General features: G+C 41.4%; 1 protein-coding gene across 3 annotated transcripts in view; it reads left to right on the top strand.

Moving 5' to 3' along the window:
* The window catches only part of klf12b (Kruppel like factor 12b), a 51,081-nt gene that overhangs the window by 18,905 nt on the left and 7,295 nt on the right, over nucleotides 1-24,881 (top strand). For all 3 annotated transcript variants that reach the window (XM_061053201.1, XM_061053199.1, XM_061053202.1), the window contains exons 2-4: nucleotides 240-322; nucleotides 10,708-11,254; nucleotides 15,647-15,782. In XM_061053201.1, coding sequence (XP_060909184.1) covers nucleotides 257-322; nucleotides 10,708-11,254; nucleotides 15,647-15,782 — 749 coding nt within the window. In that variant the 5' untranslated portion in view covers nucleotides 240-256. The remainder of the gene's footprint in view (nucleotides 1-239; nucleotides 323-10,707; nucleotides 11,255-15,646; nucleotides 15,783-24,881) is intronic.

Raw genomic sequence — 24,881 nt, 5'->3', positions numbered from 1 at the left:
ACGTGGAGGAAGGAGTCAAGCTGTGCGCTGCCTGAGTTTACACAGTTTGTGTGCAATCTTTTTTGTCTGTCAGCTTCTGATGGTTTTGAAGCATTAAAAATGTGTGTCTATTTAAAATGTGTTTATCTCTCAGTGGGTGCTCATCATTGTTGATGTTCATGTGTGAATAACTGCGAGTGTGGGACCTGCTTAGTCATGCTAAAACACCCGTCTTACACCTCCTCTGTATCCCTTCACAGGCAGCCGAAGAAACAGGATGTTAATGCTTGACGGAATGCCTGCGGTCCGAGTCAAAGCCGAGCCCCTGGAATCGGAACAAGGGGTAAGAGAGCAGTTGTTTTCCAGACAATTCCCTTATTTTTTTTTTCCCCTTTCCGTCTTTCCTCCTCCCGGCAATGGGCCGATAATCACTCCCAGGCCTGAGCAAGAGAGCAAGAGAAGGAGAGAGAAGGAGTAAGTGAGTGTGGGGGCTAAGAGGAGTGGTCGGAGAGCATGGTAGTAAGCAGGAAGAAGAGCAAAAACCCAGAAGCAAGAGAGGAGGAGGAGGAGGAGAGGCACAGCTGGAGCAGGAATGCGTTGGGGAGTTTCGGGGAGGCGACTAGAGTCGGCACAGAGTCCGTGCTGGATGAGGATGATTGTGCAGATGTAGTCACCACTCCAGAGAGGGGGGGGGGGGGGGGGGAGGAGGGTCACATGGGAAACTCTTAAATCTTATCTTCTTCTGTATCTTCCTGCCCCTGTACGTCCCTCAGTTTTTCTTCTTCCTCCCATAACCTTCTTTCTCAACAACACACTTGAATAATCTCTCTTTTGCACACACACACACACACACACACACACACACACACACACACACACACACACACACACACACATAGGACACTTAAGTCTCTTTTCTAAAACATTATCTCAGCTCCATCTCTTCCTCCGTTGTTCTCACGCACGCCTCTACTCTCTCAGCGCTCTCTGTCAGCTCTGTGTTGTTTTCTCCCCTTAATATGAAACCATCACAGAGAAGAAGTGACTTAACAATTTGTAGGCTTTTTTTTAAGTCTGCATTAGGAATCTTTTGTTTACGTAAAGCTGGAGGTTTAACAACACATCCATCTGTATGGATCAGACCGCTCTCATTCCTCAAAAACACTTTATCACAGTCCCTGGCATCTCATAAAGACAACCTAGCTACCCTTCAGGGTTCCACAAGAGACACGCAAATTTAACATTAACCCATGTGTGACAATGTTTAGTGGTATTTGTGATTTGGATGCCAAGAGAAATTGCACCTTGTTACATTGTAACATTGTTAGCTGAAAGGCAGAGACAGTCCGTTTGGGAGTTTCTAACCTTAAAGGGATACTTCACCCATTTGCATTAATCTTTGTATCATTAGAAACCTGGTAGTATTTTTGAATGGTCGTGCATCCAGCCCTCATTTCCCCCTGAGACTGGAAAGTTCTGTATTTTTAAGTCTGAGAAGGAGCTTCCAGTGACGCAAATATCGTCATTTTGCGTCACTGGAAGCTGTTGCGGTTAGCGGGGGTGAAACTACAACGCTAGTTCCTCATATTTTCGACCCACTGAAGCTACAGACCAATCACAGATCAGTGGGTGGGAACTCACTCCCAGAATCAAAACTTAATGTCCGCCATATTGCTTGGAAGCTGTGCTAACAGGCTCTGTGGAGAAAGCTGATAATGGCGAAAATATAAATATAGCGGCGAGACGGCTGCTGCTGACAGGCCGGTCTTGTGTTTTGGCTGCTGCGGCCAAAAAGACAATTTCTGCCTTTTCTCGGCCGAAGAAGGCACCAACTTCAAAATCTATTTCACATTTCTACTACATATATGACCCAATGTTAATACAGATTCATGTTTCAACGGGTGAAGTCTCCCTTTAAGCTGTGCAAACAGGAAAACAAACAGTTGATTTAAGTTTTCACAATTGAAAATGTCCCAACCTGCTCCAAGTGTTAGCAAACAATTGAAACAAAGGGGTTGCTTCCTTGAAAAAAAAAAGATCACCTTGGTTCCATTTCAGGGCTGTTTTTGAGCACTTAAACATTGTTTTCATCATGAAAAACCCCAAGTGACCACCAAAAAAACCCCATTATAATCCCTTCTGCAGCATGGCTCATTGAATATCTGGAAACTTTCTTTGGACTTAATTCGCTGCAGTTGGCTGGCTTGATGTGTAACAAGATGACGTATGAGATGCAAAACAAGATCGTGATGAATTGCAGTACTATAGAACAATGGATTAAAAGACCAAGCGCCAGCATGCAAAGTCATGTTAAAGACACGTCGAGCCGCATGAGATAAACATGTATAGTCTTTAAAAAGATAAAATAAAATCTCTGAGTTGGTATGTAACCGCTTGTATCAAAATTGTTTTAAAAATTAGGACAATAATTGTGTCTTTGTCAAAAGATGCAATAATAAAACTTTTATTGAAAGCCCCTACTGACTTTAGTTTTGAGCATTAAACTGTGTCCATTGGCCCTGTTAGGAATAACAGCGTTACCTCATGCAGGTTTTCTTGGCCCACATACAAAGCAGCATCAGTGCTCTCTGGTCCAACATACCTAGAAATAAAGTGGTCTTGTTATGGAGAGGCTGTTGCTAGGTTACAGGGGCTTTGTGTTGCTGCCACAGCTGTGTGTGTGTGTGCGGATGTGTGCAGTGGGTGCAGGTCACTTAATATTTGTTATCGTGATGAATTAGTTTTCAGTTACTATTGATTTCCATTCATAACATATCAATAATAACGAGGCCCCTAATATGATACAGGAGCACTTTGCGGGAGAAGAGCGAAATAGTTTCTGTTGCGATGAAAACCGGAGCATGAGCACATGATGGATGAGAAAAATAGCGGCTGCTGATAACCCATCAGGTTAGCAGCGATCTTGAATTGTCCGGCAGTGTATGGGTGCTTTGTATTGATAAGAATTTAATCTCTCCCATCTCTCTTGACTTGATGGAGGGGCAGCAGGTGGTTTCTTTGTGGGCGTCCTGCTCTCAGCTGAGCTACCTAATACCTGGCGTTTGAAGTCACTCTCCATACTTACAGTGATGTCAGTCGCAGACAGGATGTGAGCACTGCAGCCCACACGGCTTTGAAGTGCACCAAGATCCAATCTTGCCCTGTAACACTGTGTGCTTCCCTTTAAACGGCAGACAGACAGTTTAGGCTGCTGCAGAAATGTGGTCTTCATTTAGGTGGCGGGGGGCCAAGGGCTTGCTGGAAATGGTCCGCCTCGTTAGACAATTCTCCTGCAAGGGGCTGGAAAATCTGCCCTGCTAACCAGTATCCCCTAATAAAGACAGAGGCACGAGGACATAGGCATGCAGGCGGGTCGAGACTATCTTTATTATGTGTGTCGGCGTGTGAGGCGCTTACGTACGTGTGTGTGCATCAGTCAGAATCAGAGTGGAAGTGGTTCAAGTTTTCAGCTGAGTTGTGTCATGAACCCAAAATGCAAATATCTGTTTTTTCACTTTTATGTAACACTAAACACTGTGTTGTTTTGACCTTGAATCGGAAGTGTGTTTACACAGGAGCCTCACAGGACGGTCAATTTTTCCAGGCTGCTAGTAACAGACTATTATTCCTCCAACAAAAAGAAAAGCAACAATGAAAAGTCAGCCTAACACTTTTAAACAATGAGACGGCAGATTTCTTTCTTTGACGAATAAAACGTAGATTTTATCGTAAAAAAATTGTCCATATAGGGGCTCCCTTGAAAAGTGTTTGACAAAACAAAATGAAAATCAATGATCAATCTTTCTGTGCTTAAACTTTGGAGAGCTGAGGTTCTTCTTAACATAACTGCTTCATAAGTTAACATTTCTGATAGGCAGTTACAAGCTTAGGTTTTCTATTTCTATGTCCTGTTCTGTTTATTTATCAAGAATACTTCCTCATAATACTTCTCAAAATGTTTTACCACAGCTAGCTTGTTGTCTTCCTTCTGTGTTAGCACGGTTAGCACCCTTAGGCTAGTTGGGCTACAGAACATTGAATGAGGCAGAGAGCCAGTACAGTGAGATAGATTTCAATCATAGGTAAAAAAAATCAAATTATACTCAAATATGAACGGTGTGTAGCTCTCATTCTTAAAAAAACATGACAACTTTACACATGGTCACACAGTCAGCTAATGTTAGCCAACTTAAACTGCTGTTAGGCTCATGCTATTGGCTTTGTTTGCTAGCTAATGACTACTCTGTTTGTAAATCTAGGCAAACATTTTCCAAAAACGTATCACAATGGATAGACTGTATTGGAAAAAGACAAACTAACAAACAACAATCCGATAACGATACGATGGCTGAGTTTACACGCTGTTAGTTTGCCGACGATGAACGACTTATCTAGGTGTTCTTTTCCGATTATGAGATGTCCGTTATGGTCCGATTTTGGTCGGACTAAGATGTTTACATGCTTTTAAAAAGTCCAGTGTCTGATACGATCAGAAATTCGAATTTCTAGCGCCATGTAACCCTACTGACTGAATGTCGTGAGCTTAACTAGTTTTCAGTCAGATCACTTAAGGACAACGTTTGTGGGAAAAACTGTATGAGAACAGTTAGCTTTAATGTTGTTCGACATGATGGCTGCTGTTTGGCAAAACCAAACGCAGAGTCGCTTTAAGCAACCAGACACGTCTTAATTCACTTTCACCTCCTTTTATTCAAACAATGAGTAAGTTCAAGGAATAATTTGTTACACTGCCTTAACCACAGTCAAAGACGTCAGCAGCACAATGATAACAAGGTTTGTAGCTGTTAACCGCAGTATAATTAATTCAACTCGGTTACTGATGGATAAGTCTTCACCGTGTCTACCTGTAGTCACAGCGTCGGAGAAAACAACACTGCTGCATCTTTGACTGAGTCATTTCACTTTAAAGAATTCCTTGACAGCTCAGTTAATGAGTCAAAACTAATATCCACCCATAGCAAACATTTCACTTCTTCCTTTAAGCTGTTTATATTTAGATTTGATCCGAAACATGGGTTTGAAGAAACAAGGGTTGAATTCACACAGCAAGTGAAGTACTCTCAGCTGACTGCGTAAAATTTCAAAAAATAAAAGCATAGCAATTTTTATTTTCAAATGCGAAATAATGGAATTTAAAACGCGTTTAATAAAAGTGTAATTAATCTTGATTAACTATTGAAATATTGCGATTAATCCCAATTGAGAACTGAAATCATTGGACAGCCAATGTGGATTATTTAGGCTCTTAAAATTGTATGATGATGTGTGCATCTAACTTCAAACATAACTCGTATTTATGACTGGAACAATGAATCTGTCCAGTATATTATTCAAATGTAATGAAGATAAATCAATGACACTGGAGTTTGAAAAATTTACATTTTCTTTAGTTTCCTCTTTTCATTCCTTCTCCTTTCAGTGACAGGGTGAACCGGCAGTATACTGCAGAACTTTAAGCCATCTAGAACACACTGTAGAGGAAAAAAAACAAGATTTCCAAGCTCTGAGATCAGTCTCAATGGCTGTAATGACTTCAAAGCCTGCGGGCAGTGTAGCTGGAGGCGGTCCGTGACACTCGCAGCCTATACAGAACATGCAAACACAGAGAGAGAGAGAGAGAGAGAGAGAGAGAGAGAGAGAGAGAGAGAGAGAGAGAGAGAGAGAGAGAGAGCGTGCAGAGGCAGCTGGATGATCGCCCGAGGGTCTGTCAAGAAAGGCTACATGAAGCTGATGCCGGAGTTGATGTAAGAAAAGCACAGAGGACATTTGACATCACAATCGTACATATTATCAACTCATGGAATTTCATTTGACATGTTTCTCAAGGTAGAGTTGTGGATCAGCAGCTGCAGAAGAGAAAATGCTGTAGTTTTATATTCAATATACAGCCAGGAACAAAATAAGATAAGAAGCTGAATAGCCTGAAGGAGGAATCTTGAAGTGCAGAGAGACCACATTAGACTCTGAGGCAACTCTTAAAGTCCTCATATGCAGTATTAATAACATGTATAAACATTTAATAATTGGTTTTCAGCACAATAAACAGATATAAGTTTTTCACGATTTCTTTCATAACTAGGGCGCCTGCTGTGGACACCCATTAATGGAAACCTGCAGGATACTGCACACTCAAAGGGTAACTTTATTTAACCTTTATTTTATCAATAATATTACCATATAAATGTACAATCTTTTGTACGAGGGAGTCCTGACCAAGACAGCAACAAAAAAGAGCTTCACATAAAAGAACGTTCAACAGATTTACACTTAATAATATTAAATCACGCAATGAAAATTTAACAACAGGAGATGTTTATTCACTGGCCAATAAATCCTTAATCCTGTTTTTATTAAATTTAATGTTTATCAGTGATGAATAAATAACTGAGTCAATCAATTAATGAAGTAAATTAGTGCAAAATACAAAAATGTTCAGCTGCGGATAGTTTTAGTTGTCAGTAGAGAACTTAGGTATAAGGCAGTTCAAGCAGCATGGCCTTATGAAGAATATATACAAGAGTAACATATTAATTTAGCTTAAGAAAGACAAACTAACTAAAAGATCATTAACTCTCCTTAAACCTGATTCAGAGATAAAAGGGAAAAAGAAGCTACCCAGTGTGGCGTAAAATCCTTTTTGGAGAGGATAGGATTGTATGCATATGACACATTCCTCAAATCAATTAAAGGAAAATCTTGAATTTGTTTTTTCCTTGCCCCAAAAGAAAGCAGCATTTGAATAGCTTAAATATAGTTTAAGGAAGAAACTTTAGTACACAGTTTAAAGGCAGATTGTACTTTAGTTATACTTTTTTTTTTTAAAAACAGGGAAGCATGCAATGAGCATTTCTTCACATGTCAAATACAAAGTAGATGCCATGCATACAGGCAGTATTTATGTGTTGAGAGCCGTTCAACATGATCAACTGTTGCTTTTCTAGAAGCTTATTGTTTTCTATTTGCACTCCCAAAGGATCCTAAAATCCTTAAAAGGAAATACTCTCTCGTTGCCACATGACTTATTATAATAAAATATAGACTACAGAAGCTGACATGCAGTCATACACTTCATGAACTTTCCTGTGATAACAAGTGATTTTGACCTCTTTTTTTCATTATCTTGAGATAAAAATGATATAGTTTCCTGCTGATAATGAGCATTTTGACTTTTTTTGTTATCTCTAGATAAAAAGGCTGGTTAGCCCATTATAACAGATTTATTTATCTCATTATCTTGCAGTTATAAAGTTGTTTTTCTCATGAGTACTTTTTGGCGATTTTTGGCGATTGAGACAACTAAACAACAGGGCTGAGCTGATAGACTACAACACAACGTGCCATGCTGCTGCCACTGCCCACATTAATGCGTTAAATTGAGCATGACTATGTTTGTGCTGTGCCTTTACTACTCTGAGAATACGGGAAAATAAGTAAGAAAACTACCAGAAAGTATTCTTTATTAAGGGAAAACAGAGTTAATAAAATGTATGGAAGCATGTCTGCTTAGGGCCTCTGTTATTACAGCACCAAGTATAGATAACATCTACAAGTCTTCATAGAATAAAGATACCAACAGCTGCTTTATATTCATAATAAAATACAATTCATGGCATGCACCTATACATTTGTAAAGTTTGTTAACTAACTTATGAATGCTACATAGGGGAACCTTATGTGGGGGGCGGCAGTAGCTCAGACTGTAGGGACTTGTGTTGGGAACAGGAGGGTCAGACCAAAGTTTGGAGGTGCCAGGCTACTTCCCAAGAACTGTCAAGGTTTCCTTGAGCAAGGCACCGAACCTCCAACAGCTCTAGCCCAACTCTGACATCTCTCCATTAATGCATGTCCATATCCTGTTTGAGCAGGATACATAATAAAGTATGTTAAAAATTAAAATTAAAATTAAATAAAAACTAAAGTTAAAGTTTCATCTGCCACGCGAGGGTCAACACTGACTGACTAACAGAAAAACTACAAGTTGCTGCACATATTTCCGCTCTGAATACAGTGGAAATAACATTTTTCTCATGGAAGTTTTTGTCTTACAAACTCTGTGTCACTGCTGTCATGTAACTTTCCTTGTAGGACTCCACCCATCAGAGCTTTAACTTCAGCCCCAGGGACACATTAGCTGTAGGAGGGGACAAAACAACCTTACAGCTTATGGTTACAGCCCAGAACTGAGTTAATTTAATCGGAGCAATAAAAAAAGTAGAGCTTGCCTCATTCATGCTTTATTACCAGAGGCTGGTTCATTAGCTGTGTGGCTAACAACTCAAATCAAATCATAGAGTCAGAGCACACAGTGTAGCCTTTACGATCCTCCAGCAGCCTCCTCCTGTTGTTCTGAAGCTTTTTGGTATTGTTGACTTCTCCTTTATGTATGTATTTCTTTATTAAGTGGGGATTATGTTGCCCCTGCTGAATCCTCTCTGCAGTTTGGATTATTTGAGAGCTGCCTCAAAGCGTCTTTTTTTTTTTTTTTTTGCCAAATATAACTTCAAACTATTTGCTATAAATGGTCAGTTCCTTGAGGGAAGTGTCTCTGCCTAAAAACAACATCAGGAATAATCGTCTCATACAGTTTTTCACAAAGCGTTAACGCTGAGTCGTACCTTATCTTGTTCACATTCCCGTGATTGTTACAAAAACTATTATTTGAGAGCATAATTACAAACACACAGGTGTGTAAAACAATAAATAAACGCATGGTGGGTGGTTTGTGGAATGACTCGGACTTAAACATGCTGCGAACCTTGACCTGACATCGCCGACCCCGAGCTGAACCCCACTGAGGTGCAGAGGTCACTAGGGGTCATGTGAGGCTATATTTCATGGGGTTGGGTTTGTTTTCCAACTGAGGAGGAGTCACTCAGGGAAAAGCAGGGATTCATGGGGTCGTCACATTTCCTGTAGTCCAGTCGAACAAGTCTGGAGTAAAAATAGTTTGAGCTACTACGTAAAAAAGGGAACAGTCAGTAAGAGCCGTAATTCGCCACAGATCCTCTCTAGGCCAGCATTACATAAGGGGAAAGAAATGTGGGTCTCAAAAACAAAAGCAAGGAGGAAAATCCACATTTCTTTATATCTGCTGCAGCTGTGTGGTTGAGTTTTTCCCTATGACTCTCCCCTGCATGATTAGTAAAAAATCCTGGATGTGCTCGCTCCCTGATGGCTCTGACTGTGACTCAGCCTCTGAAAGGCTCCACTGTGAGTATCAACACTGCTCGCCACACAGTCCAGTACCCCTCCCACATCCAACCTAGTCATTCTAGACGTGCGACATCTCCATTTAAAGAGCCTCGTATGACTTTAAAAAACAAAAATAAGGAGCGAAAAGCAGGTCCAATGTTTGGAATTCAGGTGCAACAAATTAGCTAATAGTTCCCCGGGTGTCATTTTTCTACTGTGTATGTTCTTCATTATCTTTTTCCGAGTAAACAGGTTCCTGAAACTTGTGCAGACAGATGGAGATTGCGTTACAGTCTGCTTGGTGTTAAGTGTAAGATGTGTTGAGGGATACACTGAGCCACCAGCGTTGGCCTTAGGAGGCCCATCACCCAAAGAGAGAGAGAGAGAGAGAGAGAGAGAAAGAGAGAGAGAGAGAGAGACGGTCAGGAAATTGAGCCCATATGATGTTTTTCCACCGTCACAAAGGAGATTCAGGAGAGATACGAGGGGAGCCAAGAGAGCGACGGTTTTCTGTGGGAGTGATGGAAAACAGCAGGAAAAGAGAGAGAGAGAGAGAGAGAGCAACCCACGCCAAAGAGAGAAAAGAAAGAGGGGAAGGATACGGTGAACGAGGGCGGTTGTGAGAGACTATCTTTACTCCTGCGCTTCATCAGTGTGTGACATCATGCTAACTCAGGAGGATGAACGCTTGAATGAACATGAGCAAAATTGACTGCTTTCTCTCACTCCACCTTTTCCCGACGTGTGTCTTTTATGCTGTATCTTTCTCCTTGGAACTGAACATTTACCCACAAAAACAATTGTCTATGACCTGATTTTATTAACATGTCTTGTATCGGAGAGAAAATATCCGATATTAATAGAATGTAAAAGGCTTTTTTTCTTTTACCACCTTCATGAAGCACTTTAAAACTTTGATTTTGAAAAGTGCTCTACAAATAAAGGTTATTATTTCCATTGTTACAGCATAGCGCTGCAAAGCAGCTATTACTTCTACAGTAACTGACAGAGGTTAAACCGCAACAAAACCTCGTGATGGAGAAATCAAGTTTGGGCTGAAAAAACTATTTCAAACTGCTGTTTGAAAAGTCTCAAGTTTCTAACAGAGGCTCCTTATAATCAAATGTATTACAAAACATTGTAATGACAGAAAATGTTCAAATTGTCACTCAAAGCTGCCCGCTTCTTTCCCTTCTTTAAAACAAAAACTAAAAATATGAATAGCTGTCAGTTCTGGTTTGTGACACCTGCAAAGGGGCGGCAGAAGTAGGGACTTGGGTCGGGAACTGGAGGGACGCTGGTTTGTGTCCTGATGCGGAGCAAAAATATGGAAGTGCCAGGTCACTTCCAGAATACTGCCGATGTGCCCTTGAGCAAGGCACCGATCGTAGCAGTGTGTAGCAGCTCCACTCTAACATCTCTCCACTAATGCACGTCCACAGGTCCTGTTTGTGCGTGTAAAAAAAAACCTGAATCTTAATTTTTAAATGACGGCTCCTTTTTTCTCTTCCACAGTCACCTAAAGTGCGCCCTTACTCTGCGATGGACGGCGTCCCCTTCTTCCTCAGCAGAGTGAAACCTGAGCCACCAGAAGACCTGCTCGCTCACGACCTGCACTTCCACACACAGACCGAGCCCGTCGACCTGTCAATCAACAAACCCCGCCCCTCCTTTTCATCCACCACTCCTACCACCACCTCCTCTTCTTCCCCTCTACGATCCGCCTTCTCTCCCTCCTCATTATCGTCGTCATCCTCCTCCTCCTCCTCTTCTCCATCAGTCATCACCTCCGCCTCGTCGGTGCTCACGCCAGGTCCTCTAGTCGCCCCTGGATCTGGGGTCAGAGGTCAGCCCTATTTGCACATCCTGCACTCTGTGCCGCCGCCTCCGTCCAGCCCTCTGAGCCTGCAGGGAGTGGGGAAGCTGGCCAGCCATGTTCACCGCATCCCGGTTGTGGTACAGTCACTGCCCCTCATGTACACCACCGCTGTTCGATCCCCCTCCAGGCTCAACAACGCCATCATGCTACCTCTGCTGGACGAGGCCAAAAGCCAGGGCAAAGGTGAGACCACACTCAGAATTCTCTCCATATTCACATGGCTGACTGGGTTCTTTTGGGATTCCTATTCAAGCATTTCATCATTTCAAGTTAGGAGTGGATGTGATAGGTGTTCCAACAATGATTTGAAACTTAAAACTACCAGAAATATTTAACTAGAAGGCATATCAGGCAGGCATAAACCTTTAACAAACGGACATAAAATCTAAGAATAAATTCATCTCCATTCTGATTTAATTTGAAAATCTACAATGTAGATATAAAATCATATTAGATATTTTTTTCTTCTTAGTTAAATAAAAACAAATGTGTCCCTCGTTGCATCTGAAGATACAATAACCGAAAAAAGCACAACAGATATGTATTTTAATGCAGTCGAACTTAAGCTGGTGCAGGAAAGACAAGAATATTAAGGTAGCAATATTAATTTCAGTAAGGAATAACATATTTTTTTGCAATTACAATGAAACATTATACTTACATTTATGATAACAATGAGAGTATTATCCTTTAAGTTTAGTTGTTGGGGACCAATGAAAAGTGATCCAAAGATCTCAGGGGGGGGGCCACTCTTTGTTTGTCAAAATTAGATTTGCACATTTGCACATTTTAATTACAACAGACAGCACAGGTTAGAAAAGGCCCTGTGTATGCCTGTTATGTTTCTATTGATTGTATCAATTGAAACCATTTAAATTGATTACTGTTATAGAGCAATGTTTCTTTTTTCTCCTAATTGGTCCTGGGGGTGCTCAACCCTTCTTAGATACAAGCGGGAGTCGGGGGTGGGGGACGACTTCTCTTTTATTGTCTAATTTCATTTTTTGGAAAATGTTCTTTTATTGTTCAAAGATAAGTCAGCGTTTCACTTCTAAAAAAGCTTTAAAAAAAGGTGGGTTTTTTTTGCCCGAGGGACACAACTCTGAAAGGACAAACACTGAAAATATATTATTTTTATACGGCATGCAACAAATACGACTGTTTGGGACTTCATGCTACAAATCAACAAAACTCTTTTTCTTTTTTTGCAAGTGTTTTGAAATTGCAATGTACGAATAAAATGTCTAGAGGTTTAGGAAAAGTTCGGGCCCTAGTTTTCTGGGTTTTATAAAAACAACGTTTTTGTATTGAAACATTTAAAAAACAGACACAAATAATGACCTTGGTGGTTCTTGTGTTTCTCTAACTGACCTCTAGAGGAAATGATGATGTCATGGGATGCAGACCTGCCCTAGTTTGACACAGAAACATGAAGTCTATTGGGTCTCTGGCTCGGATAAACAGTCGCCCTATTATTGAGAAACTTCAGTAGAAATATCACAAAGTAATGAAACATCCTAAAAGCTTTTTTTGTAAACCCTTTCAAAATGTTACATCTTTGATTAGGTCATTTCAGGTTGAAAAAAAAAGGACTACAAAGACAGGTCCTTGTTGATGTGTTCTACCTGTGTGATGTGATTTGAAATCTCTCAATGACAAAGCTGTTTATGATGCTATATATGTCTGCACAGATGCCCTACTGTCTTTAGTTGAAGACACAACTCCCTGAGAGCTGACTGTGTGTGTGCGTTCTTTTTAGAGACGGCCCCTCAGGCGACGCTGTTCCCTCCTCAGAGTGAAGACGAGGTTTACAGGTTGAAAGGCTCTCCCATCTTTGACTAGACAGAGATTTCGCTCGGCTGTCTTAAATAGCCTCTGGCACGGGATACCGGGGCCACACCAGTCGTTACCTCTTCTTTTCTGACGAGAAGTAAACATGTGAGGCATTTTGAGCATTAGACCTCAGTGGCCTGGCTTAGACTGTGTTGTTGGTTTTTCTCTCTGGGTGTGGTTTTACTGCCAGCCGCTGGGAGTGGATCTACTGAAGGTGTTTCTGTCCAACTCTGAGGCGTGCACAAGGCAGCTGTTGGTTTTCAAGGAGGTTGCGTCTTGTGAATCCCTGCAGGAAGAACAAACAAACTTTGACTCGCATATCTGCATGCACATTATGTACACACAAAACAAACAGATATGTGTCATTGAAGCTTGTTTTTAGACGGACACTTGGCCGGCTGGGTGGGGTGATCCCCTCGGAGATGGGCGTTTTAAACGCTAAGGAGATGAGAGGAAAGGACAGGAAAAACAAAAGTTGCATAAGAGGGTGTGGATGGATATTGAAGATGGGTGGCACTTATACAAACACATGCACGCACGCACGCACACACACACACATATATATATATATACACAGTCCAATCTCAGCTCTGGCCAGCTCTGAAGCCACCAAACACAAAGGGACAGGGGTGAAAGAGTGTGGGATGTTGGGTGTGGTGGATACAGTCACTTTTAATGAGTTAGCAACCAGATGACAAACAGTACATTTAGATGTTTATTGCATGATGAGAACATCTTAATACAAATTCCCAAAGTCAAAATAAAAATTAATAATCTGCCACCAAGTATTATGTCTTTGTAAGGACACAAATAGATTTTTTTTCGGTCACCCTTTATCTAGAAAATGCCTTTTGGGTAAAACATGTCAGAGTGGTTTAAATTTTACATAAAAAAAACAGATTGTGCAGATAAAAATAGGACTACAAATTTGTCAAACCAGGAAATCCTTTCCTTGTTTTTCCAAGCATTAGACCCCTAATTTGTGTTTTTCAAATTTGAGTATTGTGATAACTTTGAAAAAATAAGATTTTTTCCGATCCAAGCAGAGGTGTGGGTTCAGGCAGGATTTCACAATTATTTTTTATAAAACTTAAATTGGTCAATTCACACAGCATTTTAACAATGATGTTTATAATTGACACATTCTTTGAAATATTTTACACTTAAATGCTTAAATGCTGCTTTGACACACTAGATAAAGTAGAGTTGTCAACTGGTCTTAAAAGATTTTCCAAATCATTCTTATCCAGATTAACCACTTTGAAAAACTGGAACTTAGTGTCGTTTGGTTGGTTCTGAGAAAAATACATTTTTGACACCAAGAGAGTCACTTATTAAAGCCTATTGCATTTTTACAAGTTTCATTTTGACAGTTAAGAGCTAATGTTAGCCAAACAAAACATCCATTACCAATGATGCAACTCTCTGTCATACTTACACCTTCAACATAGATACAGAAACAGTAGCATGCATTCAGACTTCCACTCGCCCACAGATACACACACACACACACACACACACACACACACACACACAGGTTGGCCATCCTCTCTAAGAGAGGGTGGGTACCCTCTCCTTTCACTGCTGTCTCCCTGTCTCCGGCAGCAGGTTGCCATGGAAACAGGGCTTGACTGGAAACAACAGGAGAGAGAAAGAAAAGAAATCCGGTGCTCTGCCCACCTCTCCACCACTCCTTCTTTGTGCCCCCTCACTCAAAAAAAAAGAAATCCCCCTCTTCCTCTACACACTATGCATTTCTAACTAATTACAGGTTTTCCGTAGGGGAGGCAGGCTGGTGACCACTCTGCACTTCTTCTCTAGTCCACGACAATTGTTGGAAACCTTTAAAAGCAAAAGCTCCCGCAGAGTTGCAGCATTTCTAGCTCCCTCTCAGTAATAACACCATGTCTGCTCCTAACTGTAGACCCTTATTATGGGCCATTATAGCCACAGTCTCGGCTGAGAGGGCAGAGGAGGTGAAATCCTGATAGCTCATGAAAGCAGCAGGCGTACTGTAACTGCGAAAATGTATCACAATATAGCTTTCTGCAATAATTACATGTAAAATCTCCACCATGCAGCTTGCAAGTTTCCTTTTCTGTATTTCATTTGAAATGCTACATAAGTCAATCAGCGTTTAACCCAGAGGATTTCCAGAAACCTTATTTTGACAAGTAGTCTCAGGCAGGTTCTTATTTTTTTAACTTCATCTCTTGAGCTCTCCGGGATGTACGCAGCCTGTGTCCATGGAGAGGGAGATGACAGAATGGCTGCAGGCTCTGGCAATATATCCAATGAGTTGTCCAGGGGAGAAGTTGTCACAACTTGTGGGAACTCTGTCATGTAGCTGCAGAGACAGAGAACTCTCTGCTCATTGGCTCAGAGGGTCGGGGGTTGACAGCATGCTGGCCAGTCAAATGTTCGACTTTTTTTTTGATCCGTTACTGTGCAAAAAGAGTAAAATCAAAGAGAGGGGGGGGACTAAGCTAGCCTGATAATTATCAGGATGAACTGTGAAAAGGAGTCCAGCAGCGAGTGGATGGACTTGCACTTGTGTTGCAGGCCTTTTTATGTTGAAGTTTGTCATTATTTTTAATATGGTTCTCTGTCAGTTGCACATGTAAGGGAACAGAGAACATGCACATAAACTTTTAACTGGGGCATATTTAGTATTCACACACTCAATAAGAAATGCAGAATATTCCCGTTTTTGACTCCAGTGTTTGTGTCCCACCCTCGCAGCACATATAGACCACAATGGCCTGTCGCCGAGGCAGATCAAGAGTGACAGCGACGACGACGACCTGCCAAACGTGACCTTGGACAGTGTTAACGAGACCGGCTCCACTGCGCTGTCTATAGCCCGCGCTGTACAAGAGTGAGTATCATGATCGATCACACATGTGCGACTGTTTCTCCTCTGCGGACCGTCACAGATCTTAAAAAAATAAAAAAATAAAAATGGTTTCACTGTCTAAACTACTACCCTTTATTCAAATTGTCATTTACACAAATAGCAAATCATTCAAATACAATTTGGCTTTTTGAAATGGGTGCTACATTGGACTAGCATTGACTTTGACCATGTACTGAAAAGCTTATGAGCAGAGTGTTGAACTTTCAGTCCACGGCAGTGTTCCAGGTCCGGGCTGCCAATAACCACTTTTTCCATGTTTATATACGCCATTACCCATTGTTTATCGACTGGGGAGGTTTGAGGTCTGAAAAATATTAAGAGAATTTCAGTTTTCAGCAGTTGATGATGATGATGATGATGATGATTAAGAGAATTTAAGAAGGGAAACAAACAATGTGAATGTTATTGTAAACTGATAAAAACAAAAAAGAGAAGAGCTCTTACATTACAGTTTTTAGAGTGCAGAGAGGTGCAGAGATTTCGATGTTTTTTCCTGATATTGCTTTTTATTAGTCACATCAAGCAGTATTTACATATTAACCCTGTGTGGAACCTTGCAAAGTGCATTTCAGTATGCTCCCGTGTTTGCGTGGGCGTGCATCTATATGCCCGGCTGCATATGGCTCAGACATGCTTTATGCCCCCGATCGGCCTACAGACATCACAACTCCTGTGGTGCCGGTCCATCTGTGTTGAATGAAAAAGACTTCCCTCTGCAGCTGACGACAGCTTCGACTCTCTTGATCAGAGACAGGAAATCAGACGCAGTGAAACACTTGGCTCTGCCCCTGCCCTTCCCCCCCCTCCGCCCCCCCTCCTGTCGCCCATAAACCCAGAACAGTCAGAACCAGTAGCCCTGCCAGACTCTCCAGTTAATACCCACGGGACTTTTATTCAGACTTACTGTAAGGAAAGTATTCCAGGACTGTGTAAGAGTCCTGCTAATGATGTAGCAGCATTAACAAGGCTGAGGCCGATGGTGGCTTATCCCTGACGGCCTTTGTTTTGGTGGTAATGACTCAGCTTTCGGGGCTGACAATACATGTACAAGACATTTTACTGTGTGTGTGTACGATCCCTTCTGTGGTAACATCTACTGTAATGGAACTCTGGGTTGTTGTGCTAGCATTGTACAGCCATAGAAAGTGCATAAGAAGTTTCAAACTTATCCCAATGCAGAAGTGCCTTACACGTGCACTCTTTCTTTTTGCCAGCAGTAAAGTAAAATGTTTTCCTTTGTAACTGATAAGGTAGCAAACCTTTATTTTTACAAGCTCTAACTAGAAAATTGAAAAAAAAAAAAAAAAAAAAAAAAAAATTGGCATTGCTATTTGTCGATCAATTTATCACTGCAGCTCTTGAAACAACTTAAAAATCAAACTTATCCAAATAGAGTCACTTATTGCTCTAAAAGACAAGATGGTGATTGCCAAAAGGCTAAAAATCCAGGCTTAAAAAAAGTAGTTTACAAGTAAGGTCCACTTGTTTTATGCAGTCTGTATTTGCAACACATTGTGGTAGAAACTAGTTCTGGCTGTGCTTGTTCTGTTCTACAAGTAGAGGTTGTCATGTTCTAGGGAAAACACACTCTCTCTCTCTCCCTCTCTCTCCTTCTCTCTCTCACACACACAGACGCACACACACAGTCATAGACACTCACTGGAGGACTCAGGTTTCCGTGCAGGTTATTGAAAGGGACAGGCGTGCCCCTGAGTGCCACACGTGGGCACCGGGTGGTCAGAGCAGAACAGAGGTTGGCAGGACCCAACCTTTCACTGCCCGAGCTTTCACCACAGCGAGAAATCACCAGCCAGGCTTTGGCAATGCCCTGCCAGGGCCTGCCCACACACTCACTGCTGTGTGTGCAAAGTGCAGACTGTGCTGCGTGGAGAACTGTGCTCCTATGAGTGTGAAATAGTGTGCGTGCGTGCGTGTGTGTGTGTGTGTGTGTGTGCACGTCTGTAACTATTAATCCTCTTGTGTGTATGTGTTAGTGAGTGTGTTTGCACTTTATGTACGCACGTGTTTCTGCACAGTGGACATAACAGCTGGTTCCAGAAGGAGGTCAGCCATTGTCAATAGGAACACACACTTGACTGTTTGTCTGTGAAAAACAAAGCAGTCTGTAGTCGTACTCAGTTTCACACTAGTTTTTTGGCCACATAGTGTAAGATTATGGTTTCTGTATTGACACGACACATGCGACAGAAGCCGACGGAGCTTCTTTGAAATCTATCTGTCCGTCGCGTCGCCGTATCTTCCCCTCCTTCTTTGGAAAAAAAAAAATGTGTGTGCAGTGAGTGTAGAAAGAACAGCTTTATGTAATTCGGTACCCACATTTACACAAGCATCCATCCAGAGAGCATCAGAGGAGAGGAGTGTTAGGGCGGAGGATGGGAGTGCCTGCAGCTTCCAATCCAGGTATCCATATATAAATAAATGAGTGAAAGGAGAGTGAGTGTGTCTATGTGTGTCATGTGCTTCTTGGGCAGCCTCCTCCATATTCATGCGTTTCCCTGGGGACGGGTGGATAGGCTATTGTGGGAGAGCACGAGTGAAAGAGGGGAAGACAGTTACACAGAAGGAGAGTGAGAGAGAGAGAGATAGAAAGAGAGAGTGTTGTGTGATTTTGTGTCTGTGTGTGTGTGTGTGTGTGTGTGTGTGTTGAGGTCCAGGGGCTTGTGTTGGAGGGGTTGCGTCTGCTGAAGTCTGGCTGGTCCCCAAAGACCTGGGGGCCACAGAGCAGAGCAGGTGGAAGGAGGGCAGGAGGGGGAATGTATCCTCAGACAGGTACAGGAATGCCCAGTGGGCAGTCTTCCAATGCACACAGTCACACACAGTTGCACTGACACACACACACACACACACACACACACACACACACACAGTTGCACAAACACACACATACACATAAACACTTTAGTTCCTGTTTTCCTGATAAATCCTCTCTGTTTCGTGCAGCTCTGTTTCTGTGTTGAAACGGTCCTTTGTTGTGACCCTGCATCCTCTGAGAAGTTGGAAAATATGTTTGTGTTTGCGTGGTGGGAAACCCCTGTTACAGGTGACACACACTCACTGCCTCTCTTCGTCTCTAGCGGATGAAGAGAAGTAAAAAAAAAAAAAAAAAAAAAAGAGAAAACAAAGGAACTAAACAGAGGTCAGCTCTATTTGAAATCTTTCTCAGCCGCACTTCCTTTTTTCTCTCTGCTGCTGCCGCTTTGAGAGTGAGAGAGAGAGACACACACACACATACACACACGGTACACACACACACATACACACACGGTACACACACACACAGCCATGTTGCCTTGGTGACACACAGAGTTCAAGACTCTTGAGTTTTTTGCCCCTGGGCTCACATGAGAAAATACAGCAAATTGATTCCCACAAAACAGCTATGTTACAAATCGCCAAAGTTGTGGTAATAAAGACAAAAAGACTTATTGTACATCCTGACCACTTTGTGTTTACTGATTTTGCTTCACTCTTTGCCCCATTATTAAAAAAGAATCGATGCAAAGGAATATCTTTATTGCAATATTGTATCATTGCATAGAGGCCAAGTATCATTTATTTTAATAATCAACATGAAATATTATGACCTTTTCTTAACACCATGTACTGATTTTACTTTAAAAAAAAAAATACAATCTGTACTCAGGGGCCTGGAAGTAAAAGTTTTGCATGTCTTGGAAATGTTCTTGTTTCCATTTGTAATAAGTTTATAGCCTGAGTAGTATTGACCAATCACTTATCAGCAGGCTTTGGGGTATGCGTGAAAAACAGTGTGTAATCTGCATGACGCAAAGACATCTCTTATTGGCTGAAATCAGCCAACAATTTATCTATCTCTCAAGTCATTTCCTTTGCAATTGCAGCTATCAATCCAACCCCCATTCCACAATCAAGATGTTTTAAAGTTTTGTTCTCCTCCTCTTGAGGACAGACTCAACAGAGCTTACATTTCTTTATTTGACAAACGTGTATTATGATGTTATTTCAGCTAACCCATGGTAAATCCATTATCTTTTTTGGCTTCATAAAGCTGAAGTTAGCCAGCGTGAAGCCTCTCTGTAACTTCAGATTTACGGTTAAACTTAGAATCACCTGAAACAGATGAACAAGTGCGAGCATAAATCTGAAGAGGTGAATCCCGTTTAAAAAAACAAACAAACCTGAACCCATGGCCGCCTCTGAAGGTACTCCACGCCAGAACTCAAGAGAAGATGGCCGTCCATTTTTGTTTCTATTGCCCTTTTCAGGCTGCTTTTTCTAAGCTCTGCCGACATCACGTGTTTGTACATTCATATTGATTTTGAGATGGCTTCATATTGGTGTCCCAGTCTGTGAATGCTCTCCCCCGCTGGCTCGGCTGATCCCGTCTCGCCTCTGCAACGCCTCTGTTACTACCTCTGAAGACGGTACAGAGGAGGGATCCTTTTATCGAGGCGATTTGTCACAGGGGCGTAAATATGGCAGCTTGAAACGGCAGTCTGAATAGTGTTACTCAGCCTGTTTGCAAGAGATCCCACATGACTGCAAAAACAAACTGAATTAAGACTAAAGAACGCATCTCTTTTGAAGTAAATATTGTCATTTTCCTTTGGCAGCATCATTGGCAGTTTAAAATAGGGAATGAATCACAATATTTTACAATGCATGTTAGCTCAATATTGTCTTATCATCACCAAAGTCTCCTGATTACATCTTATCGCCTGGCCTCTTGTGTTTACCATCCCGAGTATAAGTACACATAACAATGCTCTGTGATGGCACGAGTCCATCTGTAGTGGCTGATTGTGTAGGTTTAAACACCCTAGTTGAAAAAGTGTGAGCAACACAGTGCTGCGTTGTGTGTAAACACGTACAGTACGCCTGTAGGTATAAATAGAAACGCTACACTGCTAGTAGCGTCTTCCAGAAGAACAGTAGTGGTGAAATTCTCTCAACCCACAGAGAAGCACAAATCCTTCAGCTGCAGATGAAACTTGGTGCTATATGAGGATTTTTAAAACTTTTTCCCCGACTAAATATCTTAAATTTGTTGCATTCTACAGTCTGTATTAATGTTGGCAGCAAATAGCTTCTTTAATGAGATTAATGACTACAACGTTGGTGACCGGTAATGTCTTTCATGTAGCAAACAACTATGATGTTGGCAACCAAAACTGTCAGACATGAGAAAAGTAAAAGTGTATGTCCTCTTTAACAGTTAGATCAGAAGTGACACAGTATGATCAGTGAGAGGCTGGTTTATTTTGGGCGGTGGTTTATGATAGGCATTGGGAGCACACACACACACACACACACACACACACATAAAAAGGCTTAAGTAGAGGAAGACGATGGTCTAAGCTTTTGGTCTTTGCAAAAACAATGTCTGCTTACAGTAGGAGCGGTCATACATAAAATGATCCTGTAGGACCCTTCAGTATTGCCCATTCTAGTGCAGGGTGATCAGAATGTTCTTGTTTATTTGCACAGAAGTGACAGCCTTTACAAGCTCCTAGATAAGGTAACCACAAATTGCAGTAATTCTTTTTTTTTTTTTAAGGAGTTTGATTTATCGTATCCTTGCTCATCACAAGAGGCCACATGGGGGGGGGGGGGGGGGGGGGCAGTGCCATTATTACATTTGTGCGCTAAGCCTGTTATCTTTTTGAGGAAACATCTAACCCAAGTATCCCAGAAATTCCTGAAAAATATCTTTGATATATATGTTGTTTGTGATTGTCATTGGTATGTGCTTCTCTGTTTCCATTTATCTAACATCACTATGATAGAGGCTGCCCAAATAGATGCAGAAATGGAGTCCAAGACAAGTTTTCTTAATTTTCTCAAAAATTAAGAAAATGCTTACATTTTGTATAGTAGGATATGGTATCATTCAGGACCGAATCCTATGGTATCATGTCCCTGTTTTTTTTTTTAAGATTTATTTTTGGGCTTTTGTGCCTTTTTAATGAAGCGATAGGACAGTGGATAGAGTTGGAAATCAGGGAGAGAGAGGGGAATGACATGCGGGAAAGGAGCCACAGGCTGGATTCGAGCCTGTGCTGCCCGCTTGGAGGACTACAGCCTCCATACATGGGGCGCGCGCACTAACCACTGCGCCACCAGTGCCCCTATGTCCCTGTTTTTTAAGAAAGTCCCTCATATAGCATGATGAGAGTTTTGTCAAACCATCCACCAAAACCCTCAATTTTCAGTTTGCAGGGACATAAAACAGCCAAAAGCTGAATGTTCTCACTTTGGTAAAGCTGAACCCAGAAACAATTCTTGCTTTATTTCTAATTTTGCTGCTAAAAATGTATTTCCTTCAATTAATCATGCCATGATTGCCCTGGAAATATCAGAAAATGTCACTCTAATGATCATTTTATCTTGAGTCTTTTGATAATCTTAACATCTTTTCTCATATTTGAATATTCACCCAAAGTGGCTTAAACCAAAAAAATCTGTCCGAGAGCCTCTGAAGTGGAGCAGTAATGTTAACAAAATCCTGGTCAGCAGTGGACAAGCAGTTGTTGTAAATTAATTGAATTAATCTGTGATGAGTAATGAGTCGTCACTCGCCCCTTTGTTTTCAGAGCTGTTGTACTCAGACCTTCCTAAATTATATCATACTCAGCGAGTCACTGCAGGGATGAAGTCAGAGTGTAAATATCCGCCTCATCTGCTGAACGTCTGAGCTCAGAGTGTTTCCACTGTAAATCCTGCCTCTCCTCTTCACTGCTGACACACACACACACACACACACACACACACACACACACACACACACACAGATTCTAGATGCGTGTCCACATTGTCTCCTTCACTTTTATGATGACACTTCTGTCTGTAAATGTAGAGTTTTTGCATTTTGTTTTAGTGCTGAACACACACTTTAGAGAGGAGGAAGCGAGAGAGAAATGAGAGAGGAGTTGAAGTTCGCTTCATATCTGACCAGTGTCCTCGTTTCCTGTTCAGCTTCAGATTGGCATTAATCCAAAATCAACAGGTGATCCTCATGTTTGCGTTTTTTTTGTCCTCTGTATTTGAGTTTATTTGCGTCTTTGTATCTTGATAGCGTGCGTTTATCTGCGTCTGCATTTGACAGATCACACAGAGACAGGATGTGGGTTGTATGAGGAGGAGGAGGAGAAGGTTCACTGGAGGGCCCGTCTGGCAGCCCCGGCTCCTCTTTCAAATCCCTTTAACATGACTAAAGATGTTCAGCCCCCTCCCCTCCTGTTCTTACCTGTTTCTCAATATCCACAGCGGGGACTCAGAGACCTAAAAAGAAAAGCAACTCTGCTCCACCACAGTTAAATATATCCCACAGATATTACTCCTCCCCTCTAGTAAACAGAGATGTTCTTGTTTTCTGTCTCTACTGTATCTTTCTCTTTCTTGTCCATTTGTAATGTGTGACTTAAAGTGTGTGACTTAACGTGTGTGTGTGTGTGTCTGAATGTGTGTGTGTGTGCAGCAGTCATGTGTTAATCCCTGCATGAAAGGTGCTCGCTGTTTTACAGTCGACACTCACTAGTGAGACATGAACCATGAACCAGACATGACCATGTACCGCAACAACACTGCCCTATTTTAGTGGCTTCCTGAGTTTCTATATGTGTGTGTGTGTGTGTGTGTGTGTGTGTGTGTGTGTGAGGGTGTGTGTTTTTGTGTGTGGCATTATATTCAGAGAAGTGACGTCCGAGTACATTTACATTAACCACAGAGGTGACGCTCAGATAAAACACACTCACACTTCAAACTCTTTTTTCAAATTGTATTCACTGCAGAGCGCCACTGCTGGAAGTGATTCATTATGTGATCAAGAGTGATATTGATCCGTTATCAGAGAGGAAAATGTCGTGCCAAAATTCATTGATGACATTATAAATTCTGGAGTCATTAACCTCGATCGACAGTATTGAGAAATAAAACCGTTCTGATTGACCAAAGTAGTGGAACAATGAGAAAAGCAGCATTCTTACCTCATTTACCTCCTCTGAGTTATTGTAAAGCAGAGCTGCACTGCCACCTGCTGGCAGACCTACTGCACTACCTTACATTGTATTTCTTTGTAGCCATAATGTTTACAGTTTGTATTTTTTTTTAGAGTTAACATAGAGGGAATTAATTAAGACAAATGTAATACTGTCTGATGTCTTTTATTCATCCACGATAGTTCACTTCTTCCAAACTCTTCACACGTCTCTCTGCCAACATTCAGCTCAGCACAACAGTTCATCTCGCAACTCAAATACTCTTACGCAACCCAAACACTTCCCAGGATCAGCACTTGGACCGTAACTGTGAAACAAAAAGTGTCACTCCGTCCTAACACGAGGACACCAAAAGCACTTGCATGTAGTATACTAGAACTCAAACACGCATCACTATTGTCAATGAAGTAGTTTTTTTTTTCCCCTTTTGAACAGAACAAAGTGAAACAGAAAGCCTTTGCTGTAATTACACTACAAACAACGTGTTTTACTGCACAGCTCCTAAAACAGCTTGCTTAACATTTAGGACGTGCACACTAATATAATACATGACTGTGCATATAGTGGTGTTTTAGTGATATGTATAAAACCATTAGAATAATGAGAATAACACTCTTCACCTGCAGAGTGTTTTAGTGGGCTATAGTTTTTTTTTAAACCAGTGACTCCCAACTGGTCAAGCCTCAAAAGAGCCACCATCAACTTCTCCTTGAAAATTGCAACCCAAGTTTCTGACACTTTTCAACCAATCAGATTTATTCAATAAAAACTTTGTGCAGTTTGGACCTCAGAAAAACATGTGACAAAACAAAGAAATGGAAGAAATGAAATAAAACAAGCATGTTTTAATAGTGCTTAATAGAATTCACACATTTTTTTTCCCATGCACACATTCGCGACCCACTATTGGCTCCTGACCCACCAGTTGAGAAACACTTCCTAAAACAGCCATTTTTAAATGACAAATTCAACTTCACTGCATAAAAAATAAACATTTTGTCTTTAAAAAAAACTAAGAGGCATTTCTTGCTTCCCATTTTGCATCCATGTGTTGTACAGTACC

This window comes from Labrus mixtus, chromosome 13 (genome assembly GCF_963584025.1).
Source record: "Labrus mixtus chromosome 13, fLabMix1.1, whole genome shotgun sequence".
NCBI lineage: Eukaryota > Metazoa > Chordata > Actinopteri > Labriformes > Labridae > Labrus > Labrus mixtus.
The sequence above is the reverse complement of the archived record's forward strand: the minus strand, read 5'-3'. Positions and strand labels throughout refer to the sequence as shown.